This window comes from Elephantulus edwardii, unplaced genomic scaffold (assembly GCF_000299155.1).
Source record: "Elephantulus edwardii isolate Elephantulus edwardi_28Jun2011 unplaced genomic scaffold, EleEdw1.0 scaffold00020, whole genome shotgun sequence".
NCBI lineage: Eukaryota > Metazoa > Chordata > Mammalia > Macroscelidea > Macroscelididae > Elephantulus > Elephantulus edwardii.
The window spans coordinates 18,369,258-18,392,296 of record NW_006399770.1 but is presented as its reverse complement, the minus strand read 5'-3'; the positions used below and the strand labels follow the sequence as shown (position 1 = coordinate 18,392,296).

At 35.7% G+C, this 23,039-nt stretch overlaps 1 protein-coding gene across 4 annotated transcripts in view; it reads left to right on the top strand.

The window, feature by feature from the left end:
- The window catches only part of COL11A1 (collagen, type XI, alpha 1), a 380,126-nt gene extending 370,862 nt beyond the window's left edge, over positions 1 to 9,264 (top strand). For all 4 annotated transcript variants that reach the window (XM_006882457.1, XM_006882455.1, XM_006882458.1 and 1 more), the window contains 3 exons: positions 1,876 to 1,944; positions 4,759 to 4,992; positions 7,569 to 9,264. In XM_006882457.1, the coding sequence (XP_006882519.1) occupies positions 1,876 to 1,944; positions 4,759 to 4,992; positions 7,569 to 7,715 (450 nt within the window). In that variant the 3' untranslated portion in view covers positions 7,716 to 9,264. The remainder of the gene's footprint in view (positions 1 to 1,875; positions 1,945 to 4,758; positions 4,993 to 7,568) is intronic.
- Positions 9,265 to 23,039: the final 13,775 nt, after the last annotated feature.

The following is a 23,039-nucleotide window of genomic DNA, read 5'->3' as shown; positions in this document are numbered from 1 at the left end:
CAGCTACTTCCATCAACAATTTTGACACCAGAAGACAGACAATCAAAAGATGAATTTCATTATGTAAATCTTCTGTCAAAGACCTTTCCAGAGTACTGAGAAGCAATGGCATCAGTCTCAGAGACTCATCCAGTCCATGGTCTTCACAATTACTTGCTATGAACCAGAAAGTTAGATAATGACAAAGGAGGATAGAAGAAGAATTGATACCTTTGAGTTGTGGGGCTGGACAAGAGTCTTGAACAAACCATGAACCGCCAAGAAAACAAATATGTCTGTCTTGGAGAGGGTGGAACCAAGTTTCTCATTGGAGGCTAGGATTTTGAAGCTCTGTCTCACAACTCCAGGCATGTGGACAGGCAGAACCATTCCTTGAAGAAGGATATTATGCTTGGAAGTGTGGAGGGACAGTGCAGGAGAGGAAGACTCCAGATGAGATGGATTGATACAATAACTATGGAAATGTGGGTATGTGTTTTGGAGTCAGTGAAATTGGATCAAGACCGGGCCGACTATAGTACATAGGGTCGCCATGAGGCAAAGGCAACTTCACAGCACATAACAACAACAACAATCTTGGACTTGCCTCCTTAATTTGCTCCTGTCAGTGTCAGTATTCTTGAGTTAAATCTTTAGAGCTAAATGCAAGTCATTGATATAGGAAATAGTTTCCCCAATATGATTATATTCTCCAAGCACTTGATATGTTAGGAATTTTATCTTTACTTATACAGTTATAATAAAACTCATTTTTATTAGGCACAGAAACACAAAATGCCATGATTTTTTTTAAAAAAGGTGGCTGTATGTATGGCTTAATTTTACAAGACAATAGTTAAGTATATGGGTAGTAGGAGAAGGAAAAGTGACTTTAATCTTCCAACCTTTTTGGCATGTGGTAAAGCACAGTAAAGCTTTACTAACCTCCAAAGGAATGTGGGGAAATGGAAAATCTATTCCCTTAAAGATATTATTGTCTATTGTGAAGACATATACTTTTACATTTTGCTGATTTTCACAGAGAAAAATGAAAAATATGGATATATATAAAGTCATAAATATTTTTCTCGAACCAAAACCAGGATCCACTCCCCTTGAATCAATTCTGAGTCATGACAACCTTTCACAGGGTTTCATGAGGTTGTAAAACTGTGCAAGAGGAAACTTCCTGTCTTCTTTACTTGAAGATGTAGGATTTGAACTGCTAAACTTTCAGTTAGCAGTACAACACAAAACTAAAAAATCATATAACACACCATGCCACTTTCAGCTTGTTCCTGTCTTTTTTTAAAAAAATTTTTAAAAATAATTTCTTAAACTCAATTACTGGTATGATACCGTCAGAATGCTTCCCCTGGCCCAGAATGCTGATGATCCCAAACTTTTACCTGATTATTATTAGTGTTTCCTGACTAGTATGAGTATTTCTTTTGCATGGGGTTATATAAATATTACCACCTACTACCCTTCATATGCCTTAACCGATGTAGATAGTTTTTTCCCCCCGCATTCTTTTCATATGAGTTAAGGGAATATAAAACAAATCATTCCATTTCAATTAAATAAAATTCACAAGATCTATGTTGAAATTTGCCTTTTGTCTCATTTTGCGGAACCCAAACTAAACACTATCTTATTGAAAATTTCTGATATTCTTAGAAAATAAATACATATATAAAAAAGAAACTAGATACATATATAATGTCTGTTTATTAGATAAGAGCATATTGTGTTCTGATCTATACAATATATCAAATGTGTATTATATATAATTAATAGTATACTGAAGATATCCTAATTACTATAAGAAGCTTTACTATAATATTTCTATATATTTCTTACCAAGTATCTAATTTTTCTATTCCTTTGCAACAGGTAAGAATTTCATCTTGGCCAAAAGAGAAACCAGGAAGCTGGTTTAGTGAGTTCAAGAGAGGAAAACTGGTACGTTATTACTTCACAATGAAATGGTTTATTTTGTTCTTCCGAAATGAAGTTCGAATTATAAATCTCTAATCTCTGACTGTGCGAGTCCAAATTATATAATCAGGATTTCAATTTTTAGTCCTGTCTATGACGGCTGAACAACTGTTGTTCTTTAGAATTGTATGAAGTAATGAAAAATACACCATATTTACAGAAAATAATTAAAATGGATATGTATTTCATTAAATACCTGAGACATGTTTCATTTTTTTAAAAAGTATATTAGAAATAGTGCCATTTATAAAATAATTCTATTTAGAATATGGATTTTGAGAACTGTTGCTTTATTGATTGTTATTCTTAGAAATATAGTGGTTTCACTATACCCCTCTTTTTATATAACCCAAGTTCACTTAAGTGTTCACTGTTAATTTCATGTATGTATTTTCCAATTAGGTTGAAAAAGCAAATTCATATTCAAAACCTGCTTTAAAAATCCATTTGTGTAAAATATACTAATTAGAATATTTCAAGTTGAGCTATTTACTATTTACTCAGGTGATAATTCAGTCATTCTTGTCCTTTAAAATAATTTTTACTTCAGTTGACAATTACTTTATGCAATTATGGTTTCCTTATGAACCTCCTCAAACAAGTTAGCAATTAAGAGCAAAGTTATCAAATGAGTGTATTTTTGAAATTCATGCTAAATTACATATTATCTATTAATAATTAATCTTGTCCTTTTATGAGAGAAAAACACATACCAAAATAGAACATATTTGAGGTTTTATGTAGCAATTTTTGTTTAGTTTCACTTTGATTTTCTTGGAGTGCCTTTCCCAGAGAGATTGTTTTTCTTTTTCTCTAACATTTTAAGTATCTTCATTATTCAAGCTGCATTATTCGTTAAAAAAGGATAAAATCATATATATGGGAGAAAGTCACAAAAAACTGCCTTAGTCTTAATCTGCTAATTATTTTCCTTTATACTCTAGATCATAGCGTCTGATGACCCCAATTGTTTTATTTCATAACTTTAAAAAAATTTATGATGACTATGTTACAATAATATACATATATTTTACATATATGTGTGTGTGTGTGTGTGTGTGTTTGTGTGTGTATGTTTGCTGGTTGGTGTTGGTTTTGTTGGTTTTTTTTGTCCACAACCATGTGTGAGTCGATTAAATTTGCTATATTTGACTAACAATGGGCTGGAAGCCTCTTGTTTAGAGACAATCAGGACCTTGTGAGCAGGCCTATGTATTTAAAAGTCATCTGGGCCCAGAGGGCCTGTGGTCCAAGGGCCTGGTGTTAATTGTACTTGGAATGAACATTCTTCTAAGAATGTTCGGTTGGTCAATTGGCTATACTGAGGTAACTTGAGGTTGCTGTGATGCTGAGTGCTGTGCCACTGATATGTCAAATACCATAATGGTTAACCATGGTGGACAGTGTTTGGTAGAACTCACAGATTAAGAAAGGCCTGGAAGCAGGAGTGGCATCCACTTCCTAAACAACATACCTCTAGAAACTGTATGAATTTAGAGAAACAACAATAATTATATAACAAGGTTCAGGTCTATATGTACCTGCATTGTCTCAGAAGTTATGTTGTTTGCTAATAATACAATGATTAATAAACACATTGTATAAGATGAGAGTTAGCAAGCAAAGTCTGTTTTGAAAATTGTTTTTTGCAGTCAAGATGATTTTTCAATTCATACTAACCACAAGAGACTTACCTCATAGTGTTTTCTAGGCAATACTCTTTATGAGAGCAGATCACCTTGGTCTTCCTTCCAGAATAGATGACTGAATCCGGAGTAGAAGGATGCCAGCAACCTTCAGATTAGCAGACAAAAACTTAACCATTGAACTTAGTAAAGACTCTTTGTACTGAAATTTAGAACAAACGGACCTTAGGAGTCACCGTAACAAATTACTACAACTTTGTGGACCAAACTACATAAATGTATTATTTCATAGTCCTAGACGTCAGAGTCCAAAATTAGTTTCTCTTAAATAAAATGAAGGTGTTGACAGGTGTTGACATACTCCTTCCAGAATGTCTAAGGTAGAATCTATTCTTTACCTCTGGAACTTTGGTTGACTGCTGGCATTCCTTGGTTTGTAGCTAAACTCTATCTTCATAATGCCTTTTCTTCTGAATGTGTGTGTGTGTTTTCTTGTATCTTTTTCATTTTTTCCCTCTGTCCATCTCCTATGAAGACACTTAATAACATCTGCAAAAATATGTAGCTAAGGTGACATTCACAGATTACCAATATTAGAGCTAAGATATGATGTTTAGGGAGGCCACCATTCAACTTACTACAACCCCAGAAAGAAGAGTTCAGAAATATCTTTAAAGATTTTTATTTGGTAGATAATATCTACATTTTTTAAAAAATGTAGTATCAAACAAACAATTAAAACAAACCACCTTTGATTACACTGAACTTTTAAATTTTCATTGATTCTCCATGTTTTAAAAAAATGCTTAAATTTAATCAATCATTATTTGAGAACAAGAGACTTTTCCACATTCCCCTTCATTTTTCCACTGATTAGGATACTATGGCACGTTGACATTTTCAAAGATAAATAATGCCTAAAGTAACTCAAGTAGAGATAAAATTCTGATTTCCTGAAACCATGTCCTTAGATCTCTCCAACTATGTGCATTTACTTTGATTAAGTAAAAATGAATCTGTTGGTTCATCTACATGCTCCTGGGAATGTAGCTCCCTGTCAACAATGATTTTATTACTCTACAGGATAAAAGAGAAAAGATCTTTACATGCCTTTTTGTTGTTTTGTTCTCAGCTTTCATATGTAGATGTTGAAGGCAATTCCATTAATATGGTGCAAATGACATTCCTGAAACTGCTGACTGCCTCTGCTAGACAAAATTTCACCTACCACTGTCATCAGTCGGCAGCCTGGTATGATGTGTCATCTGGAAGTTATGACAAAGCACTTCGATTCCTGGGATCAAATGATGAGGAGATGTCCTATGACAATAACCCTTACATCAAAGCACTGTATGATGGCTGTGAGGTGAGTACAATCTCTGCAGGTCTTCCCTTTTCAAAGCAGCATGTAGCTAGCTGTCTTGTGTTAGTCTGAAACTAGATTTCTATCATGAAAGGCAAGTCTGTATTAAGATTTGCTATCTAATACTGATGTATTAAAATACAGAATATAGTGGTTTAGTGGTAAACTCTGGAGGACTAGTGTCAAGAAGCTGCACCGCAGTCCCAAAGGCACATGGTTCAAGGCCACCAGCTGCCCCACAGGAGGATATGCAATCTCCTTCCATGCAATTAACTGCCACATGACGGTGTCAGCTATGGGTCAGTTCTCACTCTGTGGTACACAGAGAGAACACCAATAACAACAGTGGGAAACAGCTGCACTGCGTATCCAAAGACGTGTTTAAAATCCACCAGCTGTTCTGTAGGAGAAAGAGGGGCAATATCCTCCTGCACAGTTACATTGCTGCTGGGTCAACTCTAAGTCAGTTCTGACTTGATGGTCCATAACAACGACAATATTCATAGAAGGGAACTACGATGGCACAGTCTATAAGGACTGTGTTTTGCTGCTAATCTAAAGGTAATTTCTCTGTCATAGTTTAAATCTACCAGGAGCTACATGAGAAAGAGAGGGACAGTCTCCTACCATGCAGTTTACAGTCTCTGAAAACACTTTAGAGGCTCAGTTATGAATCATTTCCAATCTAATGGTAAAAATGAGTTCCAACTCAATGTAATGTTCTCTCTCTCCTTTCTCTCTCCTCTTTCTCTCTCTCTCTCTCTCCTCTCTCGTCTCTCTCTCTCTCTCCCCCTCTCTCTCTCTCTCTCTCACACACACACACACACACACACACACTTCTTTAACACAGCAACAAATTCTGAAATACATAATCGACACATTTAAAACCATGCCAGTAAATATCTAAGAGCATGTATTACTTTTATGGAATTATTCCTGTCAATTGAATGGTATTACAATTATTTATTCTTGAAATGTAAAAAATAAAAGAAAAAAAGACAAAATGGAGAGCAAATAATAACAAAATTCCTCTATTTGTCTCCTGGATTATGTTTCTAAGACGATGGATAAAGTAATCACTGTTATGCCATTGATTCTCTCACTTATGTTAGGAAGATTGTTATTTAGTAGTACTATTATGCAACAATCGGAGGATATTATAATTTTTGCTACTTTTATTCACTGCGACTCTATTTAATATGTAAAAGAGTTATATATACCAAATGGTTCTATCATGTTACTTGTGGAGTCAGTCCACCTTATTTTGATCCCATTTTTGCAGAATGGAATTGATCAATAGAGTTTCTAGGTTTGAGATATTTTAAATGCACATTGTAAGGTCTGTCTTCCAACTCATCTTGGGTGAATTCCAACTGCAAGGGTTCAATGTAGGTAAGCAGCACTTAAGAATTTGCATTACTTATTGTTGTTTAGTGCTTTTGAGTCAAGTAAGACTCATAGCAACCCTATGAACAACATACCTGACCTCTGTCCTAACCTTGTGCCACATAGAATCTGTGCCAAAAGATTTAGAGAGTCCCCTACAAAACATTTCTTTAGCTATTTATTGATGCCTGAATGGCAATAAGTATTACAAATAGCCTTTATCCTCTTAAGGATAAAGGAATGATAAAGGATGAAGGAAGTACAAATGAAAGGAAAAAAATTAAGGGAAAATAGTTTTTTAACGGTTTCCCATTAGTAATATATTCCCATTGTTGTTGTGTGCCATCAATTCAGAACTGACTCATAGCTGACCATCCAGTGGGTTTTCAGAGCAGTAAGACAGGCCATCCTTCTCCCATAAAGCAGCTGGTAGATTTGAACCCTGTGCCTTTGGATTTGCACTACATCCCCATACCATCATAAATATTCCTAAATTAATAGCACAAATATTTTGACATTTTATCAGATATATTATATATGTGAATAGATATAAAATAAATATACTGTATTCTAATTTTGTCATTAAGAAAATTTGACTGTATTTTTAAGAATAATTATAAGGATATACTACTTATGGAAGATGTTAGGTGCCCTTGAGTAAGAACTGACCTTCAGCAAGTTTTCAGAGACTGAAAATCCCGTAGGAAAAGATTTCGTGTCTTTTCATGGAGAATCTGGTGAATTCAAACTGCCTGCTTTTGGGTTGGCCAGGCAACTTCTTACTACTAAGCCACTAGTAGAATCACTAGTGGAAGAGCATAATTTAATTTATTATTATTATAGTCTGTTGAGTTGATCTAGTTTACTGTGAAAACCTATCAGTTTCATACTATATAAACTCAGTAGGTTATTTTCAAATATACCAAATATCTAAGTATCACAGAGAATAAAACCGGATAGATTCAAACTACTAACCGTTTACTTGGCAGTGCACATAGCATGCATGATGATCAATTCTTGGTGATAACAAGAAGTATCAATACTAAACAAATAATGGCAATTTATTTTTTTAGTTTACCATCTTTTCTCTCACCTTTGTATGTCCATTAAAGAAGTTTAATGAAAAATCACAGGTATTAATAAATGAATAAATGTTTGTATGTAACTTGGTTTTTTTCTCCTTATTTTTACAGTCCAGAAAAGGCTATGAAAAGACTGTTATTGAAATCAATACACCGAAAATTAATCAAGTACCTATTGTTGATGTAATGATCAATGACTTTGGTGATCAGATTCAGAAGTTTGGATTTGAAGTTGGTCCTGTTTGTTTTCTTGGCTGATGTAAGGACAGGGACATTTATTTCTAACAGAAATTTATCATGGTATCACCAACCCATTTTATGCCACATGCAAGTTTTGAATAAGGATGATATAGAAAACAACTTGTTACATGTAAATGTATCATTTAGGGAATAAAAATGCCATGTGAGGGCAGAACCACACAATAGTTATGAAATGCATAAGATAGTGTGGCTGAGATGGAAAACAGGGCTGCTTTTGATTCCCTATTCTCCTCTCTCCTTTCCTTATTTGGACTTCTTTGGTGCTGTAGAAAAAAAAAAAGAGAGAAACATATATATTCCTAAAAGTTATGGTGCTCATTATCATCCATCAAGGATGTGCTAAAACAACTGTGTGTTTAATTAATTGTAATTATTTTATGTACAGTTCTATACTGTTATCTATGGGTCCATTTCCAAAACTTGCACGTGCCTCTGAATTTCCTCTGACTCTAATTTTATGACAATTGCAGAACTATGGTGGCAATAAATATGTGTATTATGAAAAAAAAATTTGTAACTTCTCATGACTCTAGATCCCTTGCTTTGATTAATAATAAAATGCCTTTGTATATATTGATGTTAAAGAGTTCAGTTATTTGAAGTCGCCAACAAAATTCTCAGAGGGAAAACACCTGGAAGAATTTTCTGAAGCACAATCAGATCCACTCTTCTCTGCTGACAGTACCTTTTGCTGAATTCCAGCCCAAAATATCATGCATTTTTATATCTTTTTCAATGCTTTACCTCAAATATTTTATTTTTTCTCAGAATCCAGGATTTCACAGCATAGTTGTATATACAGAAAACAAGTAAGTTTATATTTTTGGCCAGGAAGTGTGTTTGAGAAACTATTTTAACAATTGATGCCTACATGAAGCAAACACTCAGATGTACAATTTTTTTCTCTCCATCTCATTTCCGTGTGTTTGGTGTGCTTCTATGCTTCAGATTAATTTTAAAGGTAGAAACTAAACCATTATTTATGAATTTATACAAGATTACATTTTTAATCCATCAACTTTTAAAATTTGATTATAAATTGCATATAATAGTCTCAATTTTCTTTTACCTGCCCAACAAATATTATTACTTTCCTTTCAAAATAAGTCTATACATAATGTGATATACCTACTTGCTTAGTAACATTTGGGTGTACTGTTACTAACAGTGCTTATTTAAAAGTCATATTTATTTAAGACTATCAAAATTTTTGCCCCGCTAAGGTGTTTTCTTTCAGGTAACTTGAAACAGGAGTGCATTTTTAAATTTAAAAACTGAACTTTGTATCTATTTTAAATAATATATGTACGACTTGAAAATAAATGTGTTTTATTCTTTCTTATATAAAGTGTTAAATTAATTGATACCAGATTCCACTGGAACATTTTCAACTGATAAATTATCATGAAAAAGAATTCTTGTAATGTTGACATTAAAAAGTGAACATTTGTCATTCAGAATTTATTTTTTAAATCAAGTTTGTAAATGTCCTTTCAAAAAGGGAACTATGAAACCTATCAATAAACTCAAGTCTTGCCTACCTGGATTGGTCATTCTCTTTCTTAAATAGGTTCCAAAGTATTCTTTAGTTTAGAAAAGACTTTCTATTCTTTATGTTGACCATCCAGATTAGAATAAATTTACACTTTTGAATAAATACTTTATCATTCAGAACTGCTTAAATTTTCTCATGTATACCATAACAAAAATCACATAGTAACATTATCTTTACAATATATAGGTAGAATTTTCAAAGGAATATGTTTATGATTAAAAAATCTCAAAATATTATACATTCATACAATCAAGCAAAACTGAAAAGCAATGAAAAATTCATGGAACTCTATAAAACATACATAAGTCTAGAATACAATAATTCTGTCACAAAGGGACAAATATTTTAAGAGATTATTATTATTATAAAAAGCTAGAGAAAGATTTTACCTATCGAATCAATCTAGCATTGTTACCAAGTGATGAGTAGGGGAGAGGAGTCAAAATTTAATAGAAATACCTGTTAGAAATTGTAAAGAGAAGGACAATGTGAAATTAATGTAGCATTAGACATTGCGCGCATTGTAATTAACATTCTTGAACAAGACATGTATAGCTTATTGGGTGGAAAAAAACAAACAAACAAACCAAACACCCCAATAAGCTTTGTAAACTTTTACTCAAATCATAATGAAAAAGGCTAACAAATTTTAAAATCTGTAACGTATTTTCAGTAATTTCAGACTTTCTTCCAAAGTGCCATGAGATGGACTTGTCCTTATACTTTTCAGTTAATAGCTATGTGCTTAAAACCATTTGCGCCCTGCTAAATAGACAGTTAATAGTGTTTTAGATTGCTGTCACTACTACCACCAGCATAGCATAAGTTCCCCTGCTCTAAAATGTAAATAACAATACATACACTACCAATATCACAGAATGCTTATAAATATTTACGTTCTAAAACATAAAACACTACACAAATAGTTTACTCAGGAAGACTCAAATTGTCTGACTGAAATGAAACACAGCTTTATTATTAATTTAGAAGAGACAGAAAAATGAAATATTGCATAAGACAGACATACAAAAACCCAGAAAGTCCAGTCCAGAAAACATTAGATACATGTTCTCATTTTTTTTTCAGGATGTGTTTAACTTTCAAACATATGAATTAATTTAAAGCTTTAAAAATTTGTGTTGACATTATTTGCCCCATAAAATATGTAATGACTTTCTGATTAGCTTCTAATCTTCATTTTATCTTCAACCCATTAATTCATAGAATTCAAAATTATTTGAAAGTTTCAGACAAAAATTCTGTTAAAAAAAGAGTTTAGCAATCTCAACAAGACCGTATCAAAATGCACGAAAATCTGAAGGAACATTATTTAACTTATATTTAGTAAATTAATCAGTCACTACAAGAGACTGTTCAAGGTCAAAATAAAAGTGAGGGGGAAGAGTTATAAACGAACTATTAACTCTGTTCTTCTACAAATGCAGAATAGGTTTTTATGGTATGATAGCTTTGGATAACTTATGAAAAAGTATAATGGCATTTCTGCCTCTTATATATTTATGTTGTTTCTGTTATGTGTCATTGAGTTGAAACCCATTCATAGCTGACATTCCACTGGGTTGTCAGAAGCTGTAAATCACACTGGAGGAGATTGTCCATATTTATCCCACAGAGTAGCAGGTGGATTCAAACCATGAGCTTTCGAATTGGCAGTGCAAGTGCTTACCCCAAGGCCACCAGAGCTTCCTTGTAATAAAGTAAAACATAAAAATTCTGGTTTGTATCTTAAATTCTTTTTTTACTTAACTCACTGCCTTCAGGTCAAACTGAATCAAAGCTGATCCTCCACTGAGTTTTCACAGGCTGTAAATTGCAATCGAGGAGATTGTTTTTCTTTCTTTTGTTAAGTGCCTTTTGGAATTGAGTCATCCACATCTGTGTTTGCAGAGAGATTCCTTATCAACTACATCACAGAATACCTTCAGACATAGCCACATTCACTAGTAAAATTATTTAATTTTTGTAAAATATAAGAGCAAAACTTATAGTAGAAGGTCTTGCTTCAATCACACACTAGGAAACAGTATTAGAAAATATCATTCACATTAACTTGACATTAAGTTCCTTCTAGGTAAATAAAATGCTATTGCTATTCTTTTTCCACGGAGATAAATGAGTATTTTATAAGCTGAAAAGAATTTCACTGGACATGATTTGTAGGTCTGTGCAGAATCCTCTGTGGGAGCAGGATTAAAATTAAAGAAATCTTAATAAGTTGCTCAGATCAGAAAAAATGCAAAGACCGCTATCCTAAATACCTTAATAAGAAGGATTTTGGAATTTTATCTACTTATAAATAAAATTAATAAATAAACCTACTATACCATAATATGATGATGATTTTGTGCTGTTAAGTTCGAACTGACTCATAGTGGAGTTGAAACAAACTCATAGTTGGCCACCAGCAAGTTTTCAGAAACATTAAATTACATGAGAATAGAGTTCCCATATTTCTCATGAAGAACAACTGATGAATTTAAACTGTATGCCTTTTGGACTGTAGCTCAGTTTATTACTATTAGTAATACATATATATATATATATATATTTAAAATGACACTTCAGGTAATCTTACATTTTCTTAATTACATAAGAAACTAATAATTTCTTAAATATTTTCCAGTTATCTCTAAATAACTATAGAGATTTTACATTCAAGGAGCAACATTCACTTCCTAAAGAACATGTCTCTGGAAAACTCTATGAACTTTGATAGATGGCGACAGTTATAGAAAGGCAATCAACAACAACAACGATAAGTGAAAGATCAATTTACTAGTGAGGGAGATTTGTGACATACTCCTATGCTGGCAGTTGTACTATTAATCCCAAGGCAGTGCCTCTCTTGCTGTTTTAATCCATCAGTAGCTCCAAAGGAGAAAGATGAACATTCTCCTTTCATGTGATTTACAGATCCCGAAAACCTATTGGAGGGTCAACTCTAAGTCATTTATCCCAGATGCCAATGAGTTTTAGTTGAATACTGAGAGATACCACCTTCCTCAGACAGTTTGTCATATTGTATTGGTATGCTTAGAGCTATAATGCTGGGAGGTATTAAATATTTCAAATACCAACAAGGGTCAGGAAAGTGGACAGACTAAATCAGACCAGGAAGCAGGACTGACCATCAACTCCTGAAATAATTGACCCTTGAAAGCCCTAGGAATAGCTGCAGAATATTTTATGGTATCAACCTCAAACTCTCTGCCGCAGAATTGGCTCTGACCCTCCATAAGTTTCCCAGGCTGTAAAATGCAGTGGGAAGACAGAAGCCATCTCGCTTCAGCCAAGCATCTTGTGAATTCAAAGTACATAGTGTAAGGATTGCCCCTCATTTTGAAAAAGAGAAAAAAAAAGATACTGCTCAGGGAGATGTTTACTTAAATTAATTGTTATGTCCTGTCAAGTTGGAATCAAGTCACAGCTGATTCTCCAAGAAGATTTCAGAGGCTGGACATCACAGAAGAGGAGACTGCTCATCCTTTCCCGCTGAGCTGCTAGTAAATTTAAACCTCCTTTTGGGCTTTGCAATGCAACTCCTTACCCATAGACCACTCCTCACAGTAGTGTATATTTAATGGTATGGATGGAGTAAAGTTTTCATGCAGTAAAGGACCTTAGCTGCTGATGTGGCACAACTTAAATGAGGAGAAATTGTTGGGAACAACCATTAACAACTGGAACATGGGATATACAAATCTCAGTCTACAAATATTGGATGTTGTCTTAAATAAAATAGAATACATAAAGATTAATATCTCAGACATTTTTAAGGACAAATACAGGTCATTTTAAAGGGGAAAATCACGTCATCTACTATACGTGGAATGACAAATTGAAGAGAAGATCTTAACATTCATAATTCCCATCACGTCTGACATGTCCCCATGCTCCTTTAACCCCTTCTATTAATCCCAACACCAATCTTACTGTTCTTAGTCCAAGATTCATTGCAATAGCTAACATACAATACAGAATCATATTAGGGGAGCCAAAATGACTATCATTCATGTTGACAGCTAAATATAATCACTCAGTCAGGGCAGTTCTTGAAACGTGCTCATAGGCACCTCTTCCTTGAGCAACTCACTTTTAGGCCTGTGTTACATAGATTAGTCTTGTCAGTTATGACTCCTCCTCACCTCCCCTAGCCCTCAAACAAACTTGGACAGAAGGCTCTTGGCTCTAGTTCAATAGTGTAACAATTTCAAGACGCACTCAGATTCATGTCAGGTATCTGGTTCTCCACTGCAGCTAGTTTGGCTTCTGCTGGTCTAGCAGGTGTAAGAATTTCTTACCCCAAAGGATGCACTGTGTTCTCTTGCTTCTTTTTCACTGGTGGTAAGATTCTTTAATTCTCATGTTGAGTCTGCTTAATTTTATGGCAAGAGCTAACTCACTTTTTGGTGAGATTAGCCAATCACTCTGTGAACAGACTAGCATGCCCAAACACATGGCAAAATAAGTCAATGATTAGGGAACTCATTTTTCAAAATAAACTCTTAACACCACAATCAAGAAGCTGTAGTTCAAACAGAACAAGAAAACACAGTACGGTTTAAAATCAGGAAAGGTGTGTTCCTGGGTTGTATCCTTTCTCCATACCTACCTATTCAATCAGTATGCTCAGTTCAAGAAGGTAGATTATATGCAGAAGAACGTGACATTAAATTGGTAAGAGACTCATCAATAACCTGTGTGACACAACTTTGCTTGTTGAAATGAAGGGGACTTGAATCACTTGCTGCACAAGATCAACATTCAATGTAGATTACATCTCAATGTCAAGAAAACAGAAATGCTCAAACTAGATCAGTAGATAACATCATGATGGAGAAAAGATTGAAGTTGTCAACCATTTCATCTTGCTTGGATCCACAATCAACATTCTGGGGATCGGCAGCTGAGGATTCAAAAGATGAACTGCATTTAGAAAATGTGCTGTCAAGGGCCTCACCAAATTGTTTAAAATAAATGATATCAGTTTAAAGACTAGGATGTGTGAGATCTAAGGCATGATCTTTTCAATTCCTTCTTATGCATCAAAAAGATGGACAATGACTAAGGATTACAGAGAATTGATGCCTTTGATTTGTGATGTTATTGAACAGTATTTATTATGCCATGTACTTTGAACAAACAATATATCCTGGAAAAAGTGAAAGCATGGTGCTCCTTAGAAGACACTGTGGTGAAACTTCATCTCACATACTTTGGACAAGTGTTTAGGAAGGGCTGGCCATAGAAAGGCAACATATTGGGAAAGTTAGAGTGTCAGCGAAAGAGAGGAAGACCTTCAGCAAGATAGATTGACACAGCGAGTGTAACAACAGTCTCAAGTATATCAGAGATAATGAGGGTGGCATAATATAGGGAAAATTTCAGATCCGATGCTCATAGGCTTTCTATGTCTATGAGTCATAGGCAATTTGACAGTATCAACAACTATCACTGGAAAGAAGCTACAGAAATAGTCTAGTTTTGTTTTCCTCAGCAAAGAGCATGCAATTAGACACTTCCGTGTAGTAGTCTCATTTGTAACAAGAAGAAAGAGATAAACTATAGTACAACTATTATAAATATATGGAAACAGAATATCCTTTGTTGTTGTTGATTTCCATCAAGGGGAGCACAATTCATAGCGATTCTATGAACAAAAGGCCTGAAGCCCCTCTACAACCATCAACACTTATCAAAGTTCATAGAGTTTCCAGAGGCATGTTGTTTAGGAAGTGGATGCCACTGCAACTCTAAAATTTTCATTTGAATAAAGCATCTAGAGACCTGCTCAGTAGCAGCATAACATTGTACACTGCTCACTGCTGTTAGTAACTATATAAAGATTCCCAGAAAGAATCTTTCACGGAGATGCAAATCTACATCATAATCATATGCTTTGTAATCTGAAGCATTATGATTCCCAAAACCTCCATGGTAACTCATGTAAAACAAAAGGAAAGCTGATGTATAGGACCTTTGGAAAATCAGAGAAAGAAAGAACAAAAAAGAAAAAGATGCCACTTCTACATTATCTATTCTTGACTTACTAATGTCTATCACAAATTGATATCTTCCAATTTAATGACAGTTTTATCTGAGATATTTGACATACATTAATAAAGATCTAAATAAAATGAAAATAGCTCACTATTAAATAATAAATTTTCTCAATTGTCTAGTGCTGAAAAAGCAGAAATACCTAAAGTGAATTACTTTAATAAACAGAAATTTATTTTTCCCAGTTTAGGAGATTAAAAGTTTAAATGAAAGATGCCAGCATTAAGGATATCTGGAGGTATAGGTTGTGGATTTGCTTACCAACCTAGTGACCACCTGTCTGATGATTCAAATCTACCCACAGCTCAGCATGAGAGAGATGGGTAAACTTTTCCTATGTCATTTACAGTCTCTAAAATGAGGATTTGTTTTAAAATATGTAGCAATTAGAAAAAGAGGGAGAGAGTTTTAGGGGAAGACTTTTTCATTTTGTCATCTCTGGGGAAAGGTATTTTTCTTTATTTAGCATTTGTGAATTCGAAATCCCTTGGAAATTTGTGTGTGTGTGTGTGTGTGTGCGTGTGTGTGTGTGTAGGCATCAATCTTCTCTTTTTAAGAAGTTAGTTTACAGTATAGGGACCCTTGTTCTGAAGGGCACGCTCCACTCTAAGCTCTTCTTTCTTAATGATAGTATGGGTTTTCTCCCAACTAACTTCTCTTCTCTCATCTCATTTAAGATAAAAATGAGGATGCAGACCACTTAACAAGGAAACTACTTTTAAGTAAGGACTGTGACCTGAGTAAGGATTTTACATTCCACCCTCATCTTATTACAACTGACTGACAAATCACATCATCGGAGATGAATACACTGGTATTTAACTGCTAAATGACATCACATCATAACTGCCAAATCACTGAGAATCATGACCCAACCAAGGTGACATATATGTTACGGGGAAAGAATTTAATCCATGACAGAGATGTTCTTAAATAACTTGAGAATTAAATTATCCTATGCTTACATATAATACATCTATGACCATTCAATTGGCCAAAGTCCAGGGCCAGTAGATTTATTAGGTAGAGGAAAATCTCTATTTCTTAATGGGATTGTTTTGAGCTTTCCATTCTATGACAGTTACTATTACTCACCTGCTCAAAACATTTTATTGAAATCTATTTTACATTATGGTCAAGTTTAAGCTATACTGTCATTAAGACTTTATTAAGAATATCAAAGACCAGAGAAGAACTGATTACTTTGAAAAGTGGTCTTGGTAAATAATATTTAGTCTACCATGCCCCAATAGAAGAACAGACATATCTAACTTAGAAGAAGTACAGCCAGACTGTTTTTGGCAAGAGAGAATGGCAAAACTAGGTTTCTTGTATTCCCCTGGACATGTTATCACTTGATACTAGTCCCTGGAAAAATGCATTACGCTTGTTTGAGAGTCAGTGTGAAAGAGGAAGATCCTTTACAATAATACTCAAATAGAAGAAAACTGTAAAGATGATTTGGAATAAGTAGAGTTTTGTTTTTCTTAAGGTAGAGATGAGTTCTAATCAATGACACCTAACTATCATTTCAAATTTCAAATTCAAAGTCTCATTTTATCTAATATAATTTTCAATTTTCCATTAACTTAACTGTCTCTAATTTAGCTTTTTTTCTTGAGCTGAAGCAGATCATCTCACCACTCAGATATATGTATTCATTTAATTCTCAGTTATTCATATTATTTGTGTTCTTGTTTATATCTCTTCCTTAAATGCCTTCATCCATTTCTAATATTTATCCAGATTCTATTTAATGAAACCCACTTCACACCCCATAACTAACCTAGGGCACAATGTATAAATTTTTTAAATCTGTTACAATATATACGTAAATTCTGCACAGTTACTACTCTTAGTTACATATTTACTTGAATAATATGATGGAACAGAGCAAGGAAACACTGCATGGTTCAAAATTGGGCAGGGCATACGCCAGGGATGTGTCCTATCTCCATACCTTTTGAACCTGTATGCAGAACAGATCATCCGGGAGGCTGGGCTCTATGAGGAAAAGTGTGGCATCAGGATTGGTGGAAGACCTATTTATGCAGCTGACACAACCCCACTTGCTGAAACTGAGGAGGACCTGAAGTGCTTGCTGCTGAGGGTCAGGGACTGCAGCCTTTAATATGGATTGATGCTCAGTGTCAAGAAGACAAAGATTCTCACCACTGGACCAATTGTCAGCATCAGGATGGATGATGAAGAGATTGAGATTGTTCACAGCTTTAGTTTGCTTGGCTCCACAATCAACACTCTTGGCACCAGCAGCCAGGAAATTAAAAGATGTATTGTGATGGGAAAGTCTGATGTTAGGGACATCTCTAAAGTACTCAAGAGCTGTGCTGTGTCTCTGGAGACTAAGGTGTGTCTGGTACAGGCCATGGTCTTTGCAATCACTTGGTATGTGTCAGAGAGCGGGACAGTGACCAGGGAGGATAGAAGGAGAATTGATTCTTTTGAGCTTTGGTGTTGGAAAAGAGTGATGAGAGTGCCATGGACTGCTAAGAAAACAAACAGATTCATCCTGGAGAGGGTTAAAGCAGGCTGCTCCTTGGAGGCAAGGATTCTGAGACTTCATCTGACATACTTTGATCATGTTGTAAGGAGGGATCGGTCCTTGGAGAGGAACGTCATGAGTGGGAGGGTGGAGGGACAGCGCAGGAGGGGAAGGCCCTCTGGGAGAAGGATTGATTCGGTGACTGGGGCAATCAGGATGAGTGTGTCAGAGACAATGAGATTGGCACAGGATAGAGCAGGGTTTAGGGCTGTTGTACATAGGGTCGCTATGAGTCATAAGCGACTTGACGGCACACAACAACAACAACAACTAGTTTGGTCAAAAGAGGAAAGTAAAATATCTTCCTTAGACTTTAAAGATTTATGCTAATAAAATAGGTGTAAAATATTTACCATTGTTGGATTAATTAAATATATGTAAGAATTGTGACTGTTAACCAAAAAGCCTACTTTCTAAGACAAGTCAATTTGACTGAATTGCTACAATTTTTTTTTTAATTTTTGGATCTCATTTCCCAGGCTACAAATCATTGGCATTTGCCTCCAATATTTACCACCTGACAGTAAACTATTGACCAATTAACTGACTAAATTCACTTCATTATATGATTGGAATGAGAAAAAGAAAGGAATGTAAGCACTGCTTTTGCAAAATAGTTGGCTATTTTGTGTTGCGCATCCATAAAATGGTGGTTGGGAAAGGCAGGTTAAATTCTAATAAAGAATATTAAGGAATGAATGTGATATTTTTATCCAACATCCTTGGAAAAAGACATCATTCTAGGAAAAATTGAGGATCAGTGAAAGACAGGAGACCCTCAGCAAGATAGATTGACACACTCAATGGAACAATGGACTTGACCCTGTCAGAGATTTTTAAGATGACACAGGATAAGTTAAGGTTTAAATGTATTGTTCATAGTGTTGCTATGAGTTGTAATCAACTCCACAACACCTAACAACAACATGAAAGGATTTCCAAAAACTATCATCAGTTGTTGTTGTGGTGGTGGTTGTTGTTAGGAGCTGTTGAGTTAAGTATGATCTATGGCAAACCTATGAACAATAAATCTGAACCCTGCCATAATCCTGTGTCATCCTCACACTTCCTGATGCACTGGAACCCATTGCAGCAGTTACTGTGTCAATCCACCTTGTTGACGGTCTTGTTCTCTTTAACTGACTTTTTGCCTTTCCAAACATGATGTTCTCTTCAAAGGAATAGCCTCTCCTAGCAACATGCCTGAAATATGAGAAATAAAGCTTTATCATCTTTGCTTCCAAGGAACACTCTGCCTGAACTCTCTCCAAGACATATTCTTTTAGAAGTCCAAGGGATATTCAGTACACTTCTCCAAAATCATCAATTCTTTTGTCATCTTTATACATTGTTCAGCTTTCATGCGTATCAACTGATCTGAAAGACCATGGGCTGAATCAGACACACCTTAGTCCTCAAAGTGGCATCATTGTTCCTCAATAATTTGAAGATGTCCCTGCTACAAATTTTCCCAGTGTAATAAGTCTCCTGATTTCCTGACTGCTGGTAACAAGGGTGTTGATTGTGGCTCTAAGTAAGCCGAAGTTGTTGATAGTTTTTAATCTTTTCTCCATCTGTTATGATTTACTATTAGAGACACATCTCTACATTGTCATTTTTGTATTTGTAGGATACATTGTTCTAACTAGTACAGCATGTGTCTGTCAGTTCACTATTCTAAGTTGTGTGTTGCTATGTCGTTGAAAGTTATGACACCAAATGCCAAAAGAGTCACCCATGGTGGACATGTTTTAGTAGAGTGTCCAGATTATGATATACTTGGAAGTAGGATTGGCCATTCTCTTCTTAAATTGTAGGTCTCTGGAAGCCCTATGATGGGTAGAGGAACACAGATGAATACAGTGTCAGATATAGAGCCCAGATTTGGAAGGCAATAAAAATGAGGGAAAATAGTGGCAAACATCATCAACTGAGAACATTATTTCTTCTTTGAGAAGTATGTTGTGGAACCAGATAGACTCCCTCAAACCAGATCTTTCCCTCACACCAGATCTTAAAACTAAATTAATAATAATGTGAAATGAATATTGTGATAAACAACATACTTAAAGCTAAGGAAGCCCATAATTCAGATTCTTTCCTTGATCAGGGACCCAGGAGAGTGTCTTTCAGTAAATAATATTTAATCTGAAACTCAGTGTACATTTAGAAATGTTCTAATGGCTATTAGTGAGGGGGAAATGATAAAGAAAATGCATAATTTTTATACTATACTCTTCCCCTTTCCATAGAAAAAAAATCCTGGAAGGGAAAAAAAACCCCAAAACAAAAGCTTGAGAAGTGCATTTTTCTCTTATGACAAAAAAGTATTTTTTTTTTCCTGCTTCTTCTGTTTGGTTTTGGATTTTCTGCAGCCTTCCTTTAATACACCCCTAAGTTCTGTGGCTTAGCTCTGAAACTTTCCGTGAAACAGACTGCAGCTTCCTCAGGCTGTCGCCCAGTCTGGCCAGATGCATTAGAAACAAGGCATAAAACCGTCAGGCATGCCTCAGAGACTCGCTTCAACTTCTGTAGTGGAGAGCGGCACAGGGCTGACCACCAAAACTGAAAATTCAAAGCAGCATTTCAGAGATAAAGGGATACCAGAAATAGAAACAAGCAGTCATCAGGAGAACAATATAAAACACCTGCTGGTGATTTAGTCTCACTTCTCAGCTCAGGCAGAAAAAAAAAAAGTTCAATATTGTTCAATAAAGTAAATAAAGTATTGAGAAAACTAAAATCCCAGTGCCCAAGATAACAATAGTATTGATGTCTGCAGACAGAGGCATTTAGTTGTTACTGCAGAGGGGGCCGCAGAGCTGAAGCAGCTTGTGGTATAATGAAGTATTCAATATAGAAACACTCATCCCCAGGATAGGGTGATTTGGGCAGTTGTCCCAGGCCCTATGCTTAGGGGGAACATTGTCTTACTGCCAGCAATCAGCTGAGCTGTGACTCTGAGAGCCAGGGGGAACTGTTTGCCAAATGGAGCTGAAAAAAGGCCCGAGACATGACTCCACCATAAGCAGACCTTCAATCATCCTGCTCTCCATAACCACCTAACAGATATTAATAAGGTCCACCAGAAGAACTATTTGCATAACCTCTAGTACCCCTTGAAGAATTCATTAACGAGATTATAGTAGTATTTATCTGTTGAGAAACAAAACGTCAAACCTGGCCCTAAGACCAATATTGTTGGCTCAAATAGCATCCTTCAACTATTTTTTTCTTTTTAATTAGATGCTAACCTTTAAAAACAAAATTCCTGGCATCTCTTGAAAATTTAGAGGATATGACCAACTGCAAGTGAGGAGCACTGTGTGTTTTAGAAAGGATGTGCTTTCTCTATTTTGCAGTGCCCTCCAGGACTCTCCCTTGTTTTTATTTTGTTTCTTGTTGGTTGGTCCTTAGAGGCATCTGAGTACTAATGTCACAGAATGTTTATATCCTGTCATGCCCTAAAAAATGGAGGCAAAAGAGGATAAATTTAGAAAACCTCAATCATGGAATTTCCCAACTCATGGGGGAGGAATGCAACAATTTAGAATAATTATAGTAACAAATTCGGAAGAAACGATGTCATTTAGTCAAATACTGAGGAAAAGTAGGAATATCTCATATGGATGAAACAAAACAAGTAAATTAAATTGTGTGTCACAAGAATGAGGATAAGGCAAGCAGTTTAAATCCACCAGATACTCTGTGAGAAAAGGAAGAACAATCTCCTCTCCTGTAAATTAAAGGCTCCAAGCCCCTGGAGTATCAGCTCTGAGTAGGATCTGACTTGGCATACAAAATAACAGAATGCCATGAGCTTATTTGCATTTTTTGAACTGCACCTATGAAGCCAGAAGGGAACTCAGGATGATCCTGTTAAAATAGATTTCTTATTATAGCTGCTCTACAACAGCCTTCTTGTTTGCTTGGTTCCACCATCAACACTCTTGGTAACAGCAGCCAGGCAATCAAGAGATGAATTGCATTGGGAAAGGCAGCTACCAGGGACCTCTCCAGAGTACTGAAGAGCAACGAAGTGACTCTGCAGACTAACACGCACCTGATCCAGGCCGTAATCTTCGCAATTGCTTGCTATACAGCAGAGAACTGGACAATGACTAGGAATGATAGAAAGAGAACTGATACCTTTGAACTGTGTTGTTGAAGAAGACTGTTGAATATACCATGGACTGCCAGGAGATCAAACAGATTCATCATAAAGAGGGTGAAGCCATCAGGCTCCTTGGAAGCAAGGATTCTGAGGCTTCATCTGACATACTTTGGACATGTTGCAAGGAAGGACCTGTCCTTGGAGAGGAACATCAAGCTTGGAAGGGTGGAGGGATGGAGAAAGAGAAGAAGGCCATCAATGAGATGTATTGACACAGTGACTGGGGTAATGAGGATAGGTGTACCAGAGACAGTAAATTTGGCACAGGATAGAGCAGGTATCAGGCTGTTGTACATAGGATCTCTTTGAGTAGCAAGCGACTCAATGGCACATAACAACAACAACTACAACAGCCTACAGTTTCCTTTCTAGGTTGAACCCATCAGGTAACTATGTAAGAAAGAATACATTTTTGCATTAGTTGTCTAATTATTGATGTTACTCGCAGAAGTAGTACAAATAGATGAGTCTCTTACATATTGCCATGGGAAAATCTACTGTTAGGGACCTCTCCAAAGTACTGAAGAACAATGGTGTCTCTCTGGAGACTAAGGTGTATCTGATATAGGCCATGGTCTTTGCAATTACTTGTTATGCATCAGAGAGCTGAACAATGACTAGAGAGGATAGAAGGAGAATTGATGCCTTTGAGCTGTGGTGCTGGAGAAGAGTATTGAGGGTACCATGTACTGCTAAGAAAACAAACAGATTCATCTTAGAAGGGTTAAACTGGGCTGCTCCTTGGAGGCAAGGATTCTGAGGCTTCGTCTGACATACTTTGAACATGTTGTAAGGAGGGATATCATGTTGGAGAGGGACATTATGCTTGAGAGGGTGGAGGGATGGCTGAGGAGGGGAAGACTCTATGAGGTGGATTGATTCAGTGACTGGGGCAATCAGGATGGGTGCATTGAAGACAGTGTGATTGGCACAGGACAGAGCAGAGTT